The sequence below is a fragment of the Magnusiomyces paraingens genome (genome assembly GCF_902498895.1).
Source record: "Magnusiomyces paraingens strain CBS 517.90 genome assembly, contig: contig3, whole genome shotgun sequence".
Taxonomy (NCBI): domain Eukaryota; kingdom Fungi; phylum Ascomycota; class Dipodascomycetes; order Dipodascales; family Dipodascaceae; genus Magnusiomyces; species Magnusiomyces paraingens.
Genome location: NW_022474069.1, coordinates 256329 through 279123, shown reverse-complemented (window position 1 = coordinate 279123; position 22795 = coordinate 256329). Strand labels below are relative to the sequence as shown.

At 38.9% G+C, this 22795-nt stretch overlaps 9 protein-coding genes across 9 annotated transcripts; 5 read left to right on the top strand and 4 right to left on the bottom strand.

The window, feature by feature from the left end:
- Positions 1 to 1274: 1274 nt before the first annotated feature.
- On the top strand, positions 1275 to 3670 carry SAPINGB_P003406 (uncharacterized protein; the record flags this gene model as incomplete). Its single annotated transcript, XM_031998124.1, has 2 exons — positions 1275 to 1382; positions 1499 to 3670. The coding sequence occupies 2 exons, from the start codon at positions 1275 to 1277 to the stop codon at positions 3668 to 3670; spliced, it is 2280 nt and encodes a 759-aa protein (XP_031854015.1).
- Positions 3671 to 8659: 4989 nt separating this feature from the next.
- SAPINGB_P003405 (uncharacterized protein) lies at positions 8660 to 9241 on the top strand (the record flags this gene model as incomplete). The annotated part of the gene is made up of 1 exon (XM_031998123.1): positions 8660 to 9241. One exon carries the CDS (start codon positions 8660 to 8662, stop codon positions 9239 to 9241), a length of 582 nt encoding a protein of 193 aa, XP_031854014.1.
- A 378-nt stretch (positions 9242 to 9619) lies between these two features.
- SAPINGB_P003404 (uncharacterized protein) lies at positions 9620 to 10720 on the top strand (the record flags this gene model as incomplete). The annotated part of the gene is made up of 3 exons (XM_031998122.1): positions 9620 to 9735; positions 9803 to 9875; positions 9932 to 10720. The coding sequence occupies 3 exons, from the start codon at positions 9620 to 9622 to the stop codon at positions 10718 to 10720; spliced, it is 978 nt and encodes a 325-aa protein (XP_031854013.1).
- Positions 10721 to 10785: 65 nt separating this feature from the next.
- Positions 10786 to 13575, bottom strand: SAPINGB_P003403 (uncharacterized protein; the record flags this gene model as incomplete). Its single annotated transcript, XM_031998121.1, has 1 exon — positions 10786 to 13575. One exon carries the CDS (start codon positions 13573 to 13575, stop codon positions 10786 to 10788), a length of 2790 nt encoding a protein of 929 aa, XP_031854012.1.
- Positions 13576 to 13981: 406 nt separating this feature from the next.
- On the bottom strand, positions 13982 to 15667 carry SAPINGB_P003402 (uncharacterized protein; the record flags this gene model as incomplete). Its single annotated transcript, XM_031998120.1, has 1 exon — positions 13982 to 15667. One exon carries the CDS (start codon positions 15665 to 15667, stop codon positions 13982 to 13984), a length of 1686 nt encoding a protein of 561 aa, XP_031854011.1.
- Positions 15668 to 16667: 1000 nt separating this feature from the next.
- Positions 16668 to 18062, bottom strand: SAPINGB_P003401 (uncharacterized protein; the record flags this gene model as incomplete). The annotated part of the gene is made up of 2 exons (XM_031998119.1): positions 16668 to 17746; positions 17801 to 18062. The coding sequence occupies 2 exons, from the start codon at positions 18060 to 18062 to the stop codon at positions 16668 to 16670; spliced, it is 1341 nt and encodes a 446-aa protein (XP_031854010.1).
- A 2208-nt stretch (positions 18063 to 20270) lies between these two features.
- SAPINGB_P003400 (uncharacterized protein) lies at positions 20271 to 21158 on the top strand (the record flags this gene model as incomplete). The annotated part of the gene is made up of 1 exon (XM_031998118.1): positions 20271 to 21158. One exon carries the CDS (start codon positions 20271 to 20273, stop codon positions 21156 to 21158), a length of 888 nt encoding a protein of 295 aa, XP_031854009.1.
- A 207-nt stretch (positions 21159 to 21365) lies between these two features.
- SAPINGB_P003399 (uncharacterized protein) lies at positions 21366 to 21897 on the bottom strand (the record flags this gene model as incomplete). Its single annotated transcript, XM_031998117.1, has 2 exons — positions 21366 to 21803; positions 21877 to 21897. 2 exons carry the CDS (start codon positions 21895 to 21897, stop codon positions 21366 to 21368), a joined length of 459 nt encoding a protein of 152 aa, XP_031854008.1.
- A 296-nt stretch (positions 21898 to 22193) lies between these two features.
- Positions 22194 to 22733, top strand: SAPINGB_P003398 (uncharacterized protein; the record flags this gene model as incomplete). The annotated part of the gene is made up of 1 exon (XM_031998116.1): positions 22194 to 22733. One exon carries the CDS (start codon positions 22194 to 22196, stop codon positions 22731 to 22733), a length of 540 nt encoding a protein of 179 aa, XP_031854007.1.
- Positions 22734 to 22795: the final 62 nt, after the last annotated feature.

Sequence of the window (22795 nt, the reverse complement as noted above, 5' to 3'; positions counted from 1 at the left end):
CCCTTTCATCCGGGGGAACCTGGGGAAATCACATGCTGAATTTGGGACTGCGTTGGCTGGGGGGAGACAGAAAGAGAGAGAGAAAGAAAAAAAAAAATGAAGAAGAACAACAACAACAACAAGAAGAAAACCAATTTTGACTGCTGCTGCCAATAATTACTATTTCAATTACTACTACTACTAATATATTACTTCATTACTATTACTTCTGGGCGAGTGGAAGAATTTGACTAACGAAAAAAAAAAAAAAAAAAAAAAAGAGCCCATTGAGATGTACTGAGCAATTGGATAACCACCATCATTAGGTACACTTACATTTATACATTTGCCATACAATGAATAAATAAAATAAATAGATGAGATTGGAACTTGGTTATTATATTACTTTTAGTTGCACTAGATATCGATTTTTTTTTTTTTTTTTTTTTTTTTTTTCTGCCGTATACCCGCTTACCCGGTGACTTTTGTGATTCTTTCAAGTCTTTAAGATCAGCAGTTTTTCAGTATTATTATATATTTTAATTTTTTTCTTAATAGAATATTAAGATCATTGATATTATCAATCTTTTATATTTAATTTATTTATTTAATTATTTAATTATTTAATTATTTAATTTTTAATTTTTATTTTTTTCAAATCAATGGTTTTATTTTAGCAAAAAAAAAAATATATATATATATAAAAAATATATAAAAAATATATAAAAAATATATAAAAAATATATATAAATCCAAACTTTTATTTATTTTATTTTATTTTTTTTTTCAATTCCAAGACTTATATTAAATATGATAGTGTTATTATCTAATCAATGACTAATCAATCCCTCCTGTCCGGGGTCAAAATTTTATTTTATTTTATTTTATTTTATTTATTTATTTTTTTTTTTCTCCACGCCGGAAAAACCGCTTTGAATCGTGGAGAAACGCAGCCCGTGGAAAGTTCTTTTTTTTTTTTTGGTCTGCTGGCTGTTGGAGTTTTTTTTTGAACTTTTTGGCTGCACGGACCATAAAAAAAATAAAATAAAATACTCCAATCTTTTCCCCATATATATATATATATATATACCAAAAACTACACAGATTGAGACCTTTCTTTCTTTTTTTTTTTTTAATATAAATACTCCGGACTTTTCCCTTTTTCTTTTTACCTTTTTTTTTTTTTTTAATTCTTTCTTCTGTAACTCTTTTTTTACAATACTTAATCTCTCCCTTTTTTTTTTTTTTTTTTTCCCCCTTCTACCCTTCATCATCCTTATACATCCACCTAAAAAATGACTTGTGGAATCACTTTTGCCCAACAAGACCAGCTCGAAAAGCTGCCTATCCCCAAACTTGAAGACACTCTTACAAAGTATCTCAGTGTTCTTAAACCCCTCCAAGTATGTTTTCTTATTTCAGTTTATTTCATTTTCATTTCAATTCAATTCAATTCATTTCATTTCATTTCATTTCATTTCAACCCAATTCAATTCTAACTCTCTACTACCCTTTATAGACCCCCCGTGAACATCAAAACTCACAAGAAGCTGTCAAAAACTTTCTCGAAACTTGTGGCCCTTATCTCGATCAAGAACTCCGCAAATACGGTGCTACCCGCTCCTCCTTTATCGAACAATTCTGGTACGACTCTTACCTTAACTATGACTCGCCAGTCGTCCTTAATCTTAACCCCTTCTTTCTCTTGGAAGACGATTCAACCCCATTTGCCACTACCCAAGTCCAACGTGCTGCCACCCTCACAACTTCTTCGCTCCGCTTCATCCGTGCCCTGCGACGTGAAGAACTTCCTGCTGACTCCATTCGTGGCAAAAATCTTTGCATGTACCAGTACTCCCGTCTCTTTGGCTCTGCCCGTATCCCCACCTCTAGCGGCTGCATGATGCAGTCTGACACCACCTCAAATCACATTGTCGTTGCCTGTCACTCCCAGTTCTACTGGTTTGATGTCCTCGATGAAAACAATGACCTTATCATGACCGAGGCAGACATGGCAATTAACTTCCAAACCATTGTCGATGATGCTACCGAAACCCCCATCCAAGAGGCCGCAAAGGGCGCACTCGGTGTCCTCACCACCGAAAACAGACGCATCTGGGCTTCCGTCCGTGAAATCATGAGCCGCGATGAAGACCCCACAAACAATGAATGCACCAAACTCATTGACTCCGCTCTCTTTGTCGTCTGTCTCGACCACGAGTCTCCTGAATCTCTCTCTGACCTTTCTAGAAACATGCTCTGCGGTCTTTCTGTCGTCGAACGTGGTGTTCAGGTTGGCACATGCACTAACCGTTGGTACGATAAGCTTCAAATCATTGTCACCAAAAACGCCAAAGCCGGTATCAACTTTGAACATACCGGTGTCGATGGTCATACCGTCTTAAGATATGTTTCAGACATTTATACAGACACTATCCTTCGTTTTGCCAAGAGTATCAATGGCCAATCGCCCTCTCTCTGGGCTTCAACCTCCCCTGACCCCGCAAAACGTGACCCGAGCTCCTTTGGCGATGTTATCACTACCCCACGCAAGCTCGAGTTTAACATCACCCCAGAGCTCGCTCTTTCCCTGCGCTTTGCTGAAACTCGCCTTGCTGACCTTATCGAGCAAAACGATTTCCAGGCTCTTGAGTTCAGTGCCTATGGTATGAACACAATCAAGAATATGGGCTGCTCTCCTGATGCCTTTGTCCAAATGGGATTCCAAGCTGCTTACTATGCTCTCTATGGTAAGACTGAATGCACATACGAACCCGCTATGACCAAGCGTTTCCTCCACGGCCGTACTGAAGCCATTAGAACCGTCTCTGAAGAGTCTAACGATTACGTCCACAAGTTTTGCGAAGATGCTCCTGCTGCCCAAAAGCTCGAGTATCTCAGACGCGCTTGTGAAAAGCACGTTTCTACCACCCGTATTTGCTCCGCAGGTCTTGGCCAGGACAGACACTTGTACGGTCTCTTCTGCATCTGGAAAAAGATTCTCGATGACGAAGATGCTGCTGCTGCTGCTGCCGCTGCCACTGCCGCTGGCACAAACTCTAGCACCCCTAATGGTACCCCTGCTCCTGCCAATGGTGGCGCTCTTTCCCCCACAGGTACCTTCAACCTGCGTGAGATCCCCGCCATCTTTGCTGACCCTGGTTGGGACAAGCTCAACAATACCATTCTTTCCACATCTAACTGTGGTAACCCTGCCCTTAAGCTCTTTGGCTTTGGCCCTACTTCTCCTGAAGGTTATGGCTTGGGCTACATCATCAAGGAGAACTCTATCACCATCTGCGCGTCCTCCAAGCACCGCCAGACAAAGCGTCTGCTGGATACCCTTAACTCTTACTTCCTCGAAGTCCGCACCCTCTGGCGCCAATCCACTACCAAGTCTACTCTTTCATTTGGCAGTCGCGCCCGTCACCTCGATATGGCTACCCCCCATGGTGCCCGCACTCCTACTCATGCTATCATCGGCCGCACTGTTAGCTCAACAGCTACCCCACGCACCATGGAGCAGCAGGAAGACGAGGTCATTTCCTACTTGTTGGGTGGCTACGGTTACTTTGACATTAACGATTACAAGGCTGTCAAGACTCGTGCTGCTTCGCCCGAACCCCCGGCATTCCAAGCTGCTGCTAACCGTAGAGAACTTGGTCGTAAGCTTCGTCTTGCTGAGTATTAGTGTATTTACACATTGACAAGAAGAAGAAAATAAATAAAAAAAAAATTGACTATTATGATAGAGTTTGAAATAAAAAGTGTTTTTTTTAAGAATTTGGAAATTTTTCAGAAAATGTAAAATAAATCATGAGTTCAAGAATTCATCGATTTCGGATCTTTGTGTAACATTGGCAAGTGAAAATTAGCGATAAACAAGACTGTTTAAAAGGTTGTAAATAATTATAATGAACAGGTGGTATTTGGTATTTGGTATTCCTTATTCTTTATGAAAATATTAAATTAAATGGCCACAAAAAAAAAAAAAAAAAAAAAAAAAAAAAAACACAACTTCAAGAAGACCAAAACAAACAAATACTCAACCATTGTACAACTTCGAGAATACTACAATAACTAGAAAATCCTTGTTCTGGATAAAGCACAAAAGTGTTTCAAACCATGATTGACTTTAAACAAAGCGAAATGAAAGTCACCAAGGCTGAAAAATAAAAAAAATAAAAAAAATAAAAAAAAAAAAATACTACCGAAAGTAACAAAGACAGATTTTTGAGCTAAACTCAAACAATGTTGTTCTTAAATTCCAACCTAGTTGAAAAAAAAAATAATAACAATATCACGGGCTAATAAAGTGAAGCCAGAAAGTGCAAAAATTTTTAAAAAAAAAATTACCTTAAAAACGTGCACCTGGCTCTACTGGTGACTCTGTTACCAGTCAATGTACGGTTCTTCACACACATGCTAATCATAATAGATCTACTTGCATTTTTGGTCATCTGGTAGCTCGTTGAAAGCTCCAGGCTTAGGTTGTTGTACGATTTTCCCGGGGGGACTTTTGATATTGCAAAGTGGTCATTCTTGAGGAGAATGATAGAGCTGATTTCATTTATATATATATATAGGGAATAAGATAAAAGTGGAGATAAAGAAAAAAAAAAAAGAATCAAAAGTATGCTAGAGGACCTTGAAGAGTGTTGGAGCTTGTTTGTGCTCTCTCTCTCTCAAAAAAAAAAAAAAAAATAGTTTGAAATCAACACAAGTTCTTAATACTAGTCTTAAGTTTGTTAAACAGTCGACTGTTTAACGAACTTTGGAAATAAAAAAAAAAATAAAAAAAAATAAAACTACCAAGGTTTTGTGAATCTTTGGAAACCAATTGCAATTGTTCTAAAAACAAAACAAGGGTTATCAAGAAAAAAAAAAACTTATTTTCAAAATTGAAATGAAAATAAATAAATAAAATAAAGTGGAAACTTTTATCTATGTTTCATTTTACAACAATATCAATATGCGTAAATATATATCAGTATTAATTTATTTATTTTATCTTTTAAAAATATCACCAAAATATAACCAAAAAAAAAAAAAAAGATTTTGTGACAATTCATTTAATATATAACTTATAAGTTATTTATCAAAAAAAATTTTTACTTTATACTTTAATTTTTTTTTTTTTTCAATCAGACATTCCTCTGCAAGTATTTTTAAAATAAATATACATAGTTTTAAACTATGTATAGTTTGAAACAAACTCATCTAAAAGAAAAAAAAAAAAAAACATTCCAGTTCTTCAAAATTATTGTTATTAATAATATATGAATGAAAAAAATTAAAGTTGTACATTCCACTTACTTAAATATATATATATATATATATATATATATATATATATAAGGCGGCAGTGAAACTATTTATTTTCAATATCAAGAGCTGAAAGAATACCATTGACATTAACGCCATCGTTTTTGCTCATTACAATATAACTTCCCAATTTTCACAATAAACTTTTAATTTGACTTCAACGTTTAAATCTCCATCATCTCCCAAAATATGTTCCCATGCTAGATTATGAGTAACAAGATATCAAATACCAAAGTATACCCAACTTATTCCCACTTGTCTTCTTAAACGCTGTAATTTTATTTTTCCAGCAAAGAATATTTGATCAATGCCTGTGCAAAACTGAGTAATGGTGCCTTAGATAATTTGACTTTTTTTTTTTTTTTATACTCACTAATGTGACCATTTTAAAAAAAAAAATATTGTTTGTACGATTCATCTCCAATATGATTTTATGATACCTTTGATTTTTCTTAATTTGACAATAAGTTTTTTATCCTACCTTTTCCGAGTTCCAATATTCTATATGATCGACATGTGGAAAACCAAAAGCTTTTGCTATCATGCCAGGATATAAAGTGGGGTTTGCTTTGCAATTAATAATTTCTTATTCAAAGCAAATAAATAATTATTAATAAGAGCTGGTTTTGTTTATATTAAGATGTAAACAAGCATCTTTTCATTATTAATTTTAACATAAGATAATGATGCCTAATATCAGCATTTCAGTACCATAATAGGAGTTGTGCCATAAGCCACAACAACTCTTCTCAAAGCCATTGTCATCATCATTTCCGACTCGTGGATTTCCTTTTTTCAAGTTCTTGTGATACCAAATATATATACCATATTTTACAATTGATTTCTTAGACAATTAATACCAGGATCTTACTGCAACTTCCCCCACATACCTTTTAGTGTTCTACCAAGATTTCAAATTGTTCTTTCAACCCGCTTTTCTTGCCCTTGTCGATTTTTATTTAAAATATAAAATTTACAGTTGAGACGGTTGCTTAAAATGATTCCAAGCAATTTGACTTCTTTCTGGGATTCAGAAAGTTTTCCATTAAGTAAAGGAAGTGGCACTTTTTTATATATATTTAGATTTCATATTTTGTTTGTAAAATGAGTGAAACCAAATTTATCATCCAAATTGATTTTGACCTTTTTTTTCTAATTTTATCTTTAAAAGTAGTTGAAATATCATTAAAAAGCTCAAAATTTGTTGCTATATTCTTATATATTATGGAATAAACAATTCTAGTACTTATTTTTTTCTTGCACTGGCTCTCTTACTTACCCCCTGAGTATATTATCCTTCATATGACATACAAAATTAAAAATTAAACTTATAAAAAATACAATTAGCTTAATATTTTATAATAAATCTTTCAAAATTTACAATACAGAGTAGTTTGTTTAATGCCTAAATACTATATATTGAACTCATTATTTTTATTTTTAAATTACATGGGCGTCTGGTGTAGTTGGCTATCACGTTTGCTTAGCATGCGAAAGGTCCCCGGTTCAACTCCGGTGTCGTCCATTACTTTTTTGTTTGGTCAATCGATTAAATTGAATATATTTCTTTTCCAGGGTAGGATGAAATGTATTGGTTTCTATGCTTATAATGAAAACTGATTGATTTAACTTATTTTTATAGGTTGAAATGGTTGAAATTTTTTTAGTCTTTTAGAGTGCCTTTTTTTTTCATAAAAAACTTGGCTATAGTTACAAACCAATGATATGGTAGGTTCCTTTTTTAATAAGAATTTTTATTTAACAATTAATTACAATTTATCTGTAGATTTGGGAAAATGATATGATGGTTAAAAAAAAAAAAGGGGGAAAAGTAGGAGAATTGATACCTAGTAATAACAGTTGTCAAAAATATAAACCAAAAAATATTGCTCCACAGGTTCAAATTAGAAAGTTTTTTGCTTCAAAACAAGTAAAAATAAACATGGATTTTCAAAAACTTCAGAGAATAATTTAAGAAGAATATTTAATCATAATAACGTTACTTTACAACAGGAGCAAAAAATGATCTGTTAAAATTTTGAACCCCCAATGCCTCTTAAAGGAGCTTAAAAAAAAATTTTATGACAATGAAAATACTTTAAAAATTCTAAGAAATTATAGTGTTTTACAATTACAGATCCTTTTAATAAAAGTTTTTAGTAAATCACTTCTGGGTTAATCAAGTATATAGTTGAGGATATATAGTTTTTAAATTGAATTCTCCTAAATACCAGTGGACGGTTCAAAGACTGAATCAAAGTTGTTTACTAAGGCTTATGAGTCTATTTCAATAGATAAAACATTGTGGCTAATCTAGACTTAAGGAAGCATATCCAAAAAATGAAAATTTTTACTTGCCTCTTTCTAAAACTTAACTAAAGTGTCTTCTTGATATCATAAACTCTGAGAAGAAAGTTATTCAAAATTTAAAAAAATTTTAAAAAATGGGTATTTCACAATTATTAAATTCAGAAAATTTAGATAAAATTTAAAATTTGCTTGTTTGTTTGTTTTTATTCAAGGGTTATAGAACTATATAACATCAGCATCTGCGCTATCCTTTTATTGTCTGACTATGTGACTTGCCGGTTTTCATTTGTACCTTTTTAGTACAGGTGGTTTCTGTTCTGTGCGTCTCCGGTAGCCCGGAAGATGGGCCCTGATGCCAGCTTACGAGGAACAGGGAGAACCAGTCTGTCGGTCCCAAAACCTTCCCAACCCATTTCCACTTATCTTCATGGACGCCCATGTATTTCTTAATCTCTTCCGTCAGAGATACGGTCTGCAATCACCTGCAGGCTATTTAGACTGTACGGAAGAGTCGGCATTCCTGTAACCAGGGTAGCCTATGGTTTTCAGTCTAGGTGTATACTCCCGTACACATCCTCAGGAAAAGGGGGTATTCTGGGAATCGAACCCAGTATCTTCCGCTTTCGAGCAAACGTGTTATCCTTTACATCATCCAGCCCTTTTCCCTAATTTAAAATTTGCCCACTTGTTTGTTTGTTTTTATTCAGATTTGCCCACTTTTTTTTAACTTTTTAGCATTTGATTTCAATGAATTATTATATATTAAAATTCACTTTTTTTATAATTACATGATGCAGTGGCTCAATGGTAGAGCATTGGATTCCAAATCCAAAGGCTGCAGGTTCGATTCCTGTCTGTGTCAATTAACTTTTTTTTAAAGTTTTAAATTTTGTCAATTCCCATGCTCAAAGCCCATCTGAGCTGTAACAAACTATTTTTTTTTTTCTTCCAATTGTATGGTTGAAAATCTTCACCTTTTTTTTGTGTTCCACAAAATAATAATCCACCACATCATCACCACCTCTAAATATTAAATACCACGAATATGTCCTCTGAAGACCCTACAAAACAATCCTCTTCTCAAGTCTTCCTCGAAGATCTTCCACCTAAATTTGACGAGTCTGAAGCTCCTCCTCCTCCTAAGCCTTCGGGTCACCCCGTGCTACCGCCTCGTAAGGTTGCCCCCTCAGGTACCGGTGCCGGAACTCCACTGATTCCGCCGTCCTCTGCTGCAATGGCTGCTGCGGCTGCACAATACGATCCTAACAAATCGATGTTTACGCAGGCTCTGGGCACAGTTCAAGCTTCTGATTTTGGACAACTTAGCAATATTCCATGTTTCCGCAAGGCAATGCTAACAGGCGGTGCTGTTGGTGCTGTTGCATTTGGTGTACTAGTGACAGCCCGCTGGCCTGCCCGTCGTGCTCTCAACTGGGCAGTTGGTGGGTTCATTATTGGGTCGATTGGTTCTTGGGAGCAGTGTCGGTTCCAGATGAGACGGGAGCGCAAAAACACCGAAATGGCAAGAGAAATCTATAGAAACAGACAATCAGCAAATAGCTCGGACGGAAAGGAACCCCCGGCTTCTGCTGCTGCTGCTGGCGGGTCCGCAGCACCCGAGTCTTAAACGGGCATTGGGCCAGTGGAGGAAGATTGGAGCTGAGATTTTGGGATTGCTAGTGTTGAAACCTGGACTGTTTGTGTGACGACGAAGGACTGTTGCTGTGGGGAATCCTGGAGTTTTCACATGTGAAAGAGAAAAAAAAAAAAAAATTTAAAGCTACAGAGCTGATGAAATACCCACAGATGAGATTTTTCACAAGGCCTTAGAATTGATGAGCTTTTTGACAAGCAATGAGATTTTTGACAACAGTCAAAACGCCCCCCTTTAGCTCTTGGTTAGTCTGTTTCTATAAAAGGCGTGGGTTTTCCCACTTTTCTCTTCTTCTTTCTTCTTTCTTCTTTCTTCTTTCTTTTTTTTTTCTTCTTCTTTTTTTTGTCATATATGTCAATTGGATATCCTCCCCTACCTCAACACGTCCCTGCAAATAGATATTCTCCCAGAGCTACTGACTCTTCCTCCAAACACCACCAAGCTTCCGTTATTGACCCTCTCATCATGTAAATATTATATATTGTAAAAAAGACACTCTATACATTTATTCTAACTCTTTATGTTTTAACAAAGCCTTGCACTTTTAGTAACTGAAAATACAAAACAGATTGCAAACACTCTCATCTCTATCCCACTCTTTACATCTGTAAGTACCTCCAGTCTGGGTCTTCTCCAATTGACTAGCCCCCGTTAACTTTTTAGAAATCAAAAAAAAAGTCTCACTCAGTCACACAAGTCTCTATGTTCTTTCCTCTTGTCACTTTTATTCTCTTTTCACTTTTTTCCATCGCCATTCTCGGCGTCTTTTGGACTTCCATGGCTGTCATTCTCCTAGCCCCAGTCCTTGTTGGTGTTACTGTCTTTTCAATCAGCTTTTACGCTACATACTATGTTTCACGTAGGGTTTATAACAAGTACGGAAAATCTGCAGTGAATAAAAAGTTGACTCTTCTTGGTATCCGCAAATCAAAACCCCCTGCCTCGTCTGCTTCTGAAACAACCTCTGTCAAATCTCTACCCAATGGCACTAATACTACCTGGTCCCGTGCATCCCAGCTAGTTAATAAGATTGCTCCCGGTCGGATTGTTCAAGGTGACAAGGACAAGGCTACAAACAAGAAGAATTGGTGGAAATTTGTAAATAAGATGGATGCTACGGTATACATGTCGGAAGGTGAACGCGATGAGTTCTACCGCCGTGTGAATGAGGTCCGCGAACGTCGCCAGAATGCTCGCAAGGTTGCTGAGGATTCGTTTTCTGACATTAAGGATGAATCAAGCCGCATTGTTGAAGATGCAGAAGACAAACCTGCTGAAACTCCCGTTGCCAACATTCTCACTCCAGAAGTTGTGGGTTCTGCCCCATCCAATTATGACGAGGAACAAACTCAGGAGGAAGAAGAAGAAGAAGATGGCGAGGGCGATGAGGGTTATGGTGAAGGTGTCCCTCCTTATCAAGAGGATGGCACCATGTCTCAAGGTGCCTATTAATTTTGATATCATGAATTTATGTTTTTTATATTTTATTTTTGGATGTATTGCTTAGTTTTTTTTTTTTAAATGGTAAGATGAAATATAGTGCTATTGACCATGCTAGGTGTCATATTCTCGTAAACTGAAAATATGGGGTATTTGATGCTAGCTTCTTCTTCAAATGGTCGAACATTGAGTGTTGTGCTTTCCAGTACCTGTGTAAGAAACCCATTGGATATCTCAGCTTGTGATCCGAACCGGCGTATATCACCACGTAGCATACTCAGCATTTCCTCATACATAGGGCCAGGATGACTTGTTTGCATGCACCAAAATCCAGGATCTGCATGCCAGTTGATTTCCAACCGACGTTTAAACGCCACTATGCTAGGAGAAAATACTCCTCTGGTATTTCTGCGGGATCGACCAGGGGCCTTGACAAACAGCTGAAGAATCTGTGGCAAAGCATTTTTCCCTTGCCCTATGCCTTGATTAAGTGCAAACGCACTGCGTAGCAGCATATAAACAGCTGTTATGGCATACAACTGAAACGAATCAGGGAGGCACACAAACCGCAGTGTAGATGCGCAGTTGATACAGAGGTTTATCAAGCCGCGGTTTAAGGCACGAGCTGAAGAGCCTGGGTTCTCGCCAAATAATGGCCATGTATGTGAGAATTCAGATGGAGTTATACTGGAACCATGAACAAGCCATTGCGCCAGCACATAAGCGTCCAGGGTATTTTCGCAATTTTGCGAGTGAATGTTTGGTTGTGTCAAATCATTACTGCTCACACGACCGTGTTGATAGTCCCAATTTTCAACAACAAGTACCTCCAGCAGTGGGCAATGAGCTGGCAAAACTTCAAGTACACGAGCAGGGAGTGCTGAAACAACAAGTTGTACAAGAGCTGGTGTAAGGAGTGGAACAAGTACGTTTGTAAGAACTATTTCGCTTTGACGAGTGGCTCTTCTAGGCACAGGTGGCCCGCGCAGCATAAGTGCTAACAGTCGGTCTTCTTCAAGAATATCGTCATCCATATCACTTCCATCTGTGAAAAAGGACCCAGCTGTACTGTTACTGCTCGTCATACTCTCCATGTCTGCGTCCTCGTCCACCAACCACTCGTCATCGCCGCTAGGTGGTAATACCCATTGAGGCACCCAGACTTGAACAGCAGTCAGTCCTTGTGCCCATGGGCCTGTGTATTGCGTGCGAGTAAGTAAGTTGTTTGTTTCTAAACTGTTTGCAGGAGTGTGTGTTGCCGACGGGGGGGTATATGAAGATGTCAATATGGCCATGTATTGTTCGTGTGACACATTGACAGATAATTGGGTCAGAGAACCAGGTTCTGTTGCACCTGAGTTCGAGTTAAAAAGTTGAGGGAAAAAGGTATTAAGTGTTAGAACTTCAACAGAAGATGGAATCATGGCCGGAGTAATGAAGCTGCAGAAACTGTTTGGTAATGAAAGCTCACGCAGTCGAGCAAACGGTGGAGCTCCAGTGCTTCCTTGTTGGCTATGCACGAGTGATGACCACAGAGGTGCAGCCACAGGAGCAATTGCGGTAGATAATGCTTCAGGTGTGAGGTTATGATGTTGATCATTCATGGTCACATCGCCATGTATCGGTGTTATATCGTAATATGCATCACATAATGAAAGTGTTTCAAGACTACTCATTTCGCGGAAAGCCACGTTTAAAACCCACGCAGCAAGCGACGTATTAGGAGTTCGAGAAACTGCAAGATCATGGAATGGTACAGATATGTTGAGTGTACGAACCTTGGAAAGAACCCCAGGCTCACCCCAAAGCCAGCCAAGGGTATCTCCACCAGTATTAAAAAGATCGATACCAGCCCCATGTGTTTGCAAATTGCCCCGCAGGCACTCTCCCAAAAACCTTGCGACCCGCAATTGTTCCACCCGATACAGGGTTCGCTCCGCCGTTGCTCGGGTAAAATCAAAGGTATCATCATCATCCTCATCTTCTGCACCCTCACCCTGGCCATTGTGTGTTTGCACGCCTAGCGTGTCACTAACATAGACATTGCGCAAGCGTGTGAATGAAGGCAACGGGCCAAGGGTCTCGTCACCGCCTGCGACTGGAAACATGCTGTGTGAGTAGCCGCCAAGCGGAAGTGTAAGCGAGCAAATACTATCAGTACACCATTTAGTGAGTTTGCGGTCATAAAATAGTTTTAAAAACTTGCGGCCATTGCACACGTAGCGAGGTTCATCAACCGATTCTGGCGGCGCACTAGTCTCGAGTTGTGAGGAGGATATCCGATCACCATGGAAAACAGTTCTGTTCACACTTGTGCGTTGGCCCGGCCATGACGATTTGTTTGTTAGTGAGGTGGGGTATAATGCCGCCAGCAGCGACTTTTTGTTATCAGAAATACCCGTGTAAATTGGTCGTGTAAGGTCAAGCTGTGTATACGAGTTAGAGACAACTGGAGTTACATAACTGACTCGCGGGCCCTGAGAAGCCGCAGAAGCAGCCCCAGTGGTTGAGGATGTAGATCTTTGAGTAGATCCGTGTGCAAGTGTGGGAGCGCCTGCGTTCCCTGGGGCTGTTTCACTATCGTATTGGATCTGTACCCAGCGATAAGCCCAGAGATCAATATCTGTATTGCAAGTGACATCTTGAGAAAAGCTAGGGACATTGTTGCAGACGGTAAAAATGGCTGGGTCCTCGAGGTGCACATGGTTCCAAAGCACGGGATACGCGACCGCACAGAGATGCTTGCATGTAAGGGCCAAGGCAAGAAGATCCTTTGCGGGACTGGCGCTGCTTGATGAGGAATCTGGGACTGCCAGCGACAGGGCCACCAGGCGCAAGATGTCCTGTGGCAGTGTCAGAATAGTCATTTAAGATGATAATGAGAGCAGTAAGGGGGGAGGGAGGGAGGAAAGGTTTTCTATACAGTCAAGACGAAAAAAAAAAAAAAAAAAAAAAAAAAAGGGGGGAATAAAAAAAAAAAAAAAGAAAATTTGGGACGATTTCTAAGGGGACGTCTTCTACCGAGCATTATTTATATATATATAATACCACAGAAGATAAAAGGGAATTTCAATCATTTGGAAGTAACGGAATAATCTATTTTGTCGTATTTCATTAATTAATAGTGGGACCTGAATGTTCATCCAAAGCCTTGGACATATATATATATAAGATACAAGTACCAAATAAATTATATTATACTATTGTAGTGGGGCGAAATAATTATTATTTATTAGGTTTATTTATTTTTTATTATTTTATTTTTTTATTATTTTAAGGCTTCAATTGCTTAGGGGTCCAAATGGGCTTGATGTGGTCATAGCCAGGTTGAGCAACACCGCAACGGCCGCCCTTCTTCTCCCAATCCTTGATACGATCAAGACCAAGAGTATCAAAAGTCTCGTCAAGAGCCTTGATCAAGTGATCAGAAAGCTCCTTGTTGTGTCCTGGAGTAGGGGTGATGCGCAAGCGCTCGTGACCAATTGGCACAGTAGGATAGTTAATGGCCTGGACATAAATGCCATACTTTTCCAGAAGCATATCAGAAGCTTCCTTGGCCTTTTCTGCATTACCAACAAGCACAGGAACAATATGCGAAGGATTGGGGACAACGGGGATACCACGCTCACCAAGCTCACGCTTGACGTAGGCGGTGTGGGCCTGTTGCAGGATACGCTCCTTAAGAGAAGACTTTTGGTAGTCAATGGCAGCGTTGGCACCGGCCATGACGGCAGGAGGCAAAGAAGTGGTAAAGATGAAACCAGGAGCGTATGAACGGATCCAGTCAATGAAGTTCTTGGAGCCGGCAACGTAGCCACCCATGCAGCCAAAGGCTTTGCCCAGGGTACCGGTAATCATGTCAACACGGCTCATGACATCACGGCGAGCAGAGCCGTCAGTGTTTGTGGAAACAAGATTCTCAGGGTTGCAGTTAGAGTCGTGGTACTCAAAGTCGAGGTGCTCGGCAACACCGGCACCGCGTGGGCCGTACATGCCGACAGCATGGACCTCGTCAAGGAAGGTCAGGGCACCGTACTTGTCGGCAAGGTCACAGATGGCCTCAATGGGAGAGATGTTGCCAGACATGGAGTAGACACTTTCAAAGGCAATGATTTTGGGCTGGGACTTGGGGTACTTTGCGAGCTTGGCCTCGAGGTCGGCAAGATCATTGTGTTTCCAGATGACCTTTTCAGCGCCAGAGTGGCGGATACCCTCAATCATGGAAGCGTGGTTCATTTCGTCGGAGAAGTAGACACAGTTGGGGAACTTTTTGCCGAGAAGAGCAAGAGTAGCATCATTGGCAACGAAGCAGGAAGTAAACACAAGAGCAGCTTCCTTGCGGTGGAGATCAGCAAGAGAAGCCTCAAGTTTGAGAGCGTGCAGGTTATGGCCAGCAATGTTGCGGGTACCACCGGCACCAGCGCCGTACTTGTCAATAGTAGAGTGCATGGCTTCGGTCACAACAGGATGCGAGCCCATGCCGAGGTAGTCATTAGAACACCAGACGGCTACTTCTTCAGACTCGGTGGCACGGTGAGCATGAGGGAACTTTTTAGCCAGACGGTTGATGTTGTTGAAGTAGCGGTAAGACTTGTCCTGGTGCTTACGTTGAAGATCTGATTCGTAGAGCTTTTCGTAGTTGAAGGGAGCTTGTTTGTCATCAAAGGCTGGAGTTTTGTTTGCAGAAGTAGCAGTAGCAGTAGCAGTGGCAGAACCAGCGGTCTTTTTGTTGACGGGGATTTCAATAAACTCCTTAGAGATTTCGACCTCGCGAACAGTGGAGTAAGATCTGGAGTGAGGGGCCTTAGATTCTTGGATTTCCATGGCATGACCCATGATTGGGCATCCTCTAGCGACGGACGCGATGGTGGCCTGGGACGAAAGTCGCTTCAGGGTAGAGGTAGAAGTCTTGTGAAGAAAGGGACACAAGGCCTTTGATTGTCTTGCAAGAGATTCCATTGTATTGGATTAAAAGGTTGAGTAAAGAATAGAGAGTTCCAAAAAAAACAAAGAAATATATATATTTATATAAAATAAAATAAAATAAAAATAAAAAATTTAATTTAATATTTATGGGTGGGAAATGGTGGATATTTATTTACTTGGAATTATGTGCCTTTAGACTGTTGTTTGTATATGTCAGCACTTTGGGAAAATTTCATTTCAGGAAAAAAAAATTTTTTTCTATAATCTTTTCCATCTCTCTTCCTACAACAACCGTTTTTTTTTAAGAGAGAGAGAGAGAGAGAAGGAAAAAGGGCTAATTTATTTAACGTGCAAATCTCTTTTCCCAGCCAACCAAGGTCCATGGATGTAGCCACCACCACTACCACCATTGCCAAATAATTCAAAATACTGAATTTCGAAACCCTCTCGGTCACTAAGAAGATCGGGTACCACGGGTACTGTGGTGTAGTACACAGCCAATGGAACTGCGCTGTTTTCAAATTCTGCTTGAGTGAAAAGTCAATTTGAGGGGTTTTATTGGCTGGATGGCGTTTCTTATGCGAGAATTCCGAATTCCAATTGTAATTTCAAATTCCTAGAATGCCCTAAAAGACCAAAAACAGAAATATGACTAATTTTATTCTAATAAATTATGTCATCTACCATCGTATATAATCGTTTTAACAGCGCCTTTTTTTTTTTTTTTTTCAATACTTCATTCTTTTTTTTTTCAAAACCAAACCCCGTAGAAACAGTCATTTGAATCTCATCTATGTATATATATATATATATACCAAAGATATAAATCAAAGTAATTTATCAAAGATTATCAGATATTTTTTTTTTTTTCATTATTGGTTTTATATTATTTTTTTTTGTTAATATTTAATTGTAAAAGAAAAAAGAAAAAAAAAGAAGACATTTCAGCAAGTTAAACACATATTTATAACACAAGATTTAAAAAAAAAAATTATACAAATCACCCCAAATACCATTTCTGATTCCCTTTTGTTTAAGAGTTCATATAAGTAGAAGCATCAATGCCCTCCTCAGGGAATGGAGAAATGTTAACTTCGAACCGGGACTGAATCGAGTCCAGAACCTGCTGGTCCTCCTCGGTTGAAACAAACGACACCGCAAGACCCTTGGTACCAAAACGGCCTGCACGACCAACACGGTGGAGGTACTGATCAGCATTATCAGGCAGATCGTAGTTAATAGCCAAGTTGATGCGCTCAATATCAATACCACGGCCAAAAACATCAGTAGCAACGCAAATACGCTTCTCAAAAGTCTTGAAGGATTTGTATCTAGCAATACGCTCCTCCTGAGGGATACCACTGTGCACAGCAATTGAGGGGAAGTTGCACTCATTCAACAGACGATTCAACTCGTCGGCTCTCTTGGTCGACTTGACAAAGATAATCACCTGATTGAACTCAAGTGTATCCAAAATTTCATTGAGCTTGCGGTTCTTCTCGCGCTCAGCAAGCTTCACATAGTACTGCTGCAGACCGTGAAGAGTCAGCTTAGTCTCATCGTCAACGTAAATCTCCAGGGGGTTCTGCATAAACTTCTTGCAAATGGGGCGAATCTCCTGAGAAAGAGTAGCTGAAAACATCATAACCTGCTTCTGGTGGGGGGTAGAGCGGAAAATCTCCTGAACGTCACGACGCATATCGGGCTGTTCCAAAACCTTGTCAGCCTCATCAATAACAAAAGTCTTGATGTTGCTAAGACGAAGGAACTTGTCACGGACAAGAGCATTCAATCTACCAGGAGTACCAACAATAATGTGGGGACAGGTAGTCTTGTCCTTAATCAGAGCAATATCCTTGGCAATTGGGGTACCACCGTAAAAGACAGAGGTTCTAACGTCGGGCAAGTACTTAGAGAAACGAGAGTACTCATTCTTAATCTGGTAAGCCAACTCTCTGGTGTGGCACAAAACAATAACAGAAACCTCGCCGTCAACAGGCTCAATCTGCTGTAAAGTAGAAAGAACAAAAACAGCAGTCTTACCAAGACCAGACTTAGCCTGACAAAGAACATCAGTACCAAGAATAGATTGGGGAATGCAAACCTGCTGGACTAAAAAAGAATGTTAAAAAAATGTAAAAAAAAATACAATGTTTTCAAACTTACCTTCAGAAGGATGCTCAAAACCACTGTCAGTAATGGCACGGACAAGCTCAGGCTTGAGTAAAAAGTCCTTGAAACCAGTGGAATGGATACCAACATATGAACCCTTCTTGTCGCCATTCTCCTGCTTAATGGCCAAGCCGTCTTCAGCGGCCTGAGCAGTACCCTCAGTGGCAGCAGCAGGAGCAGTTGCGGTGGAGGCGGAGACAGTGATATCTTCGCTATCAGAGTAGTCGAGGAGTTCTTCTTCACCTTCGTGGGACATTTTGAGCTATTGTGAGTATAGGTTGTTGAACAGCTGCTAGAATAGTTCGAGGTCGACGTGTTAGAAGATATAAAAAAATTTACAAATTAAAAAAGAAATAAATTTCACAATTCTCCACCCGTGTTAGCCATAGAATAGAAGAAAAGAAAATGAAGCGAGCCAATCGTTTCTGTTGAAAGAAAAAAAAAAAGAAAAAAAAGTGCATAGTGTCGACATCAATAGCCTTTTAGTTGAACAATTGACTGAAATAAAACAACATTGACTGAAAAAAATAAAAATGCCTTAAATCTCTAAAGAGATGAAATGAATTTTACACTGTGTGCGCGGTTTATCGATATGAGGAGAAGGGGGGAGGGGGGAATATTTAGTATGAATAAAGAGTAGAAAAGAATATATATATTCAATCCTCAGAAAAAAAATCGCCACTGTGTAATGATGCTAAAAAAATTTCAGCAAAACTGAAAAATCTTTTTAAAAGCACATCGCGATGCCAATCCATCATGCATTAAACGTCAAACAGTTGATCCGGCAAGCTTCTATTGTTTAGACGCGTTAAAGCTGTGGAAATTGCTCATTCATGGTGTTGTCATGTGTTTTTGTTTTCTTTTCAATGAAAAAAAAAAAAAGTGGCCATCTTTTCAAAAATTCAATTTTTGACAACGACGTGCATTTCACGAAATTTTCAACAATGTTTTATTTCTTTTTCTTTTTAATTCAAAAAAAAGTGAATTCCTTCATCGAAAGTGATTGAATCGAAAGGTTGGCTTCATTGAATGCTTCTTATTCTTCTGTTTTACTCCCCTTTTATTGATTGAACGTACAAGAGAAACGAACAAACGAGGGGAGCAAAGGGGCTGGCAAAAGGGTGGATCATTGGAAGAAAAAGAAGAGCAACACGAGAAGAAGGGAGATCTGTTACCGCATACTTATTAAGTGACTAGGCCGGAGGTATGAGTTTGCTGAGACTCGTGCTGTGGCTTTTTTTTTTTTTTTTGAATGGATTTTCAAAAAGAGCTTTTGAAAATTGTGGGTTAATAAAAAAATATGGTGATGTTAAAAAGAAGAAAAGGAATGAAGAGAGAGAAAATTCAAGAAGGGGGATGGCAACTATGACAGAAAAAAAAAAGATTTTCCATGTGTATTACATGAAACTTTTCAGTATGAAAAGTCTGTTACAATGCATTTTCTGGTGGTAGTGAACTTTTTTAATGGAACTCATTTGTAACAAATAGTTACCCGGTCTTTCTTTACAGTTTTACAAAAATAACAAAACAGCTTGACCTGAATATCAACTTTTCTTTGAGAAAAATAGACCTTTGGAAATCCATTATTTAAATTATAGTATTTTTTTTAACAATCTGATAAATTATTTATATATTTATATGGTTCAACTATTGAAAAAAATATGTATATATTCTTCAAAAGACTTTAAATGATCTTCTTCAGTTAGCAATATATACCAACCATTGTAGAGTTAGCTTCCTCGAACCCAGCCCCCCAGGGTTTTTTGGATAAATATGTTTAGAGTGCTTAGTAAAAGTTAACGTATTTCTTTTTATTATGGTAACTAAATAGCATAAACATATGAACGCTTTACTCCCCAATAAGTGATTTTCAGCCGCGGCGTTTCTAGGCATAACACAGCAACCAACCCAGCCAGCCAGACAATCCAGCCCAGCCTCCATAAAGTGGGCCAGCAGTATTTACCTAAAACAGTAAATACATACTGCATACATCGTGCAAAAAAGCCATTGATATAATTATTTTTTTTAATATCAGAAATGACAATCCAGCTCAATTCATAAGCTCAAAAAAAAAAAAAAAAATAAAGGAAAGGGCGTATGAATTTGCACCATTAGCAATTCATTAAAAAATTATACAAGGGATCACCTTTGGCGGCTGCTACTATACCGTTTATCTGGGGGGTTGCTGCAGTACAAGCTGTTTCTTTTTTTTTTTTTTTAATTTTGATGACTCGTGTATATGTACAACCAGGGCAGAACCAGCCAGTTTACAAAAGGTCTCTTGATTTGAAAATTTGAACTATATAAATATCTCTATATCATCTTGCTTACTATATTTTTTACTTCTCTTTTTTTTTTTTCTATTTCTTTTTTTTTCTCCCTAAAAGAACACCTTTTTTTTTCCAACTTTCACACTCAATTTCATTACTTTTCTCCCGCTACCCTTCCCTCTTATCCCCCAAAAATGATTGTCAAATCTGTCGCCTCTGCCCTGACAATGGCCTCAATCGCCTCTTGCTCAATGCTGGACTTTGGTGGTATTTTTAAGCGTGCCACTCTCCCAGACAGCTTTTACGGTACCGTCTCTAGTTCAGTTGCCCCATACAATGGCGATTTGAGCGTTGTTGCCAGTTTTTTCGGTAACTCCGACTCAGCTACTGCGACGACTACAGGTGCGGCTCAAACCACTTCCAAAGGAACTATTGTTACAATCAGCAGCCAAGTTCCAACTCCATCTTCATCTTCATCAACAATCATCTGGTGGACCCCGGAAACAACATCTACACCTACTTCAACCTCAAGCATCGTATGGTGGACCCCAGAATCCGCATCTACTTCTACCTCTTCAGTAGTCAATCTCTGGACCCAATCTAGCAATGCACAGACCACTTCTAGCAGTCAATCTTCTAGTGTCTCGGTCGCCCCCTACACTGCCAACTTGACTCAATTCTACCTGGACTATTTTAGCTCCAGATACTACTACGTCAACCAGTACGCAACCTTCTTCCAGACTCACGTCTTTTCTGAAATTGGCACTGAATCTGCAAAGCTTTCCGGCTTCTTGACTTATACCGATAGCAGTTACACTACCCTTCTTTCCAGTGATCCTCAGCTCACTTCGGCCCTTTCTAACGCAGCGACTCAATTCCCTTGGTATACTCAATGGTACCAAGCCCAATATTTGGCTTATGAAGCCACAGCCACAGCTGTGAGTTCCCAATCTTCTTCCATAACCAGCTCTTCTTCGGCTGGTGTATCTTTTGGTGGTAGCTTGGAAAAGGATAAGATGAGAGTCTTGACACTTCAGATTGGTGCCATTATTGCCGCCTTGGTCTATTTGTTTATTTTCTAAATCAACTGGTTATTGTTTGGTTTAGACTTTGGGTTTTCCTTAAAAAAAAAAAAAAAAAACTGGCGATCGGACGCCTAAAATATTTACTGGGTTATTTTTTTATCGGTTCATTATTCCTTCACTTTTGCGGGTCTCATATTCATTAGATTTTTGTTAATTTTTTTTGTTAGATTTTGTTAAATATAATTTTTCTTTTTGTAAATTTCATTACACCTTAAGGGACGGTCTGTTCTTGACAAACTTCTCAAGATCTTCCTTTGTAGCAACACCAAGGACAAAGCGTCTATCTTCATCTGTCACAATTGCAAATTCTTCGCCTGATGCAAAAAACTCCTCAAGCTTTTCCAATGGTGTAAAAGGGGTAATCTTGAAAAACTCGCGGTCCTCGCCATCAGCCTTGGCAGGCTTCTTGGGCCCAAAAAAGCGAATGAAGTGGTTCTTGACCAGGTCATTGGGTGTCGAAGACTTTTCGCTGGCGTTTTGCAAAAGATCTGCTGTGAGGTATCCTAATAATCGCTTGTTCTTGGTCGAAACAACAGGGAGATAAGAGTATTCGCGCTCATAAGAAACCTCTAGGGCTTGTTTCAAGGGAGTCTCAGGGGAAATGGTCAAAGCTGGTAAAAGATCCAGGTCTTCAGTAGTAGCCTAAACATAGAAGTTAATATCATGCGGTAAACGGTAGTTTCAAAAAAAAAAAAGAAAAAAAACAACTACCTACTCCACGATAATCAATAGTCATTGTTTTATTTTTCTTAATTTATTTTGTTGCTTGAAGAGCTTGGTGATTGATCGATTTAAAAAAGAACTCTAAAAGATGAACGGCGTGGCGGGGTTTGTTTTAAAAAAAAGTTTTAATGGGGTGAAAAGGCGGTGATGTGGTTTTTTTTTTTTTTTTTTTTTTTTTTTTTTGATTTTGGTGGTGGGTTGTTAAAAAAATCCTTAATTTTTTTTTCTTCTCTTTACCTTTCCACACATCGGCTCTTCCATACATCGCCGTACTCAATACCATTATCTACCCGTTTTCATATATCATAAATGTCATTAAATAAAGATGATCCTATGCAATCGGCGATTGCACCGCCAAGAGGCGACACAATAGATTTTTACCAGGACCTAAACAAGGTCACACTAGTGTCTGGAACATCTGCAGTAGGCAAGCGTGGCAAAGGTGTCGGCTTCTACTGTGAAGCCTGTAACTTGACATTTAAAGACAGTATTCAATGGATAGACCATATAAATTCCAAGCAACATCTTTACAACACTACCGGTAGCACAGACCTAGATGCTACTAATGCCAAGATTACTGTTGAAGACGTCAAGGCACGACTAAAGTACTTAAAGGAAAAACAAGAAAGGGATTTAAAAGAATCTGGAATGGAGTTTAATCTGGAACAGCGGATAGCACAGCGTCAAAAGTTTGAACAGGAGGAAGCAGATAGGAAACGCAAAAAAAGAATTGAGAAGAAGAAAAGACAACGCGAGTCGAAAAAACGCAAAAGAGACGAGCCAGCAAGTGAGCCGAATGACATGCAGGCCATGATGGGCTTTTCTGGCTTTGGGAGTACCAAAAACTAGTCTATTTAGATTTCTTTTACAATCGATATTTACAACATATTGGGGTGATTTAAGAAAAAAAA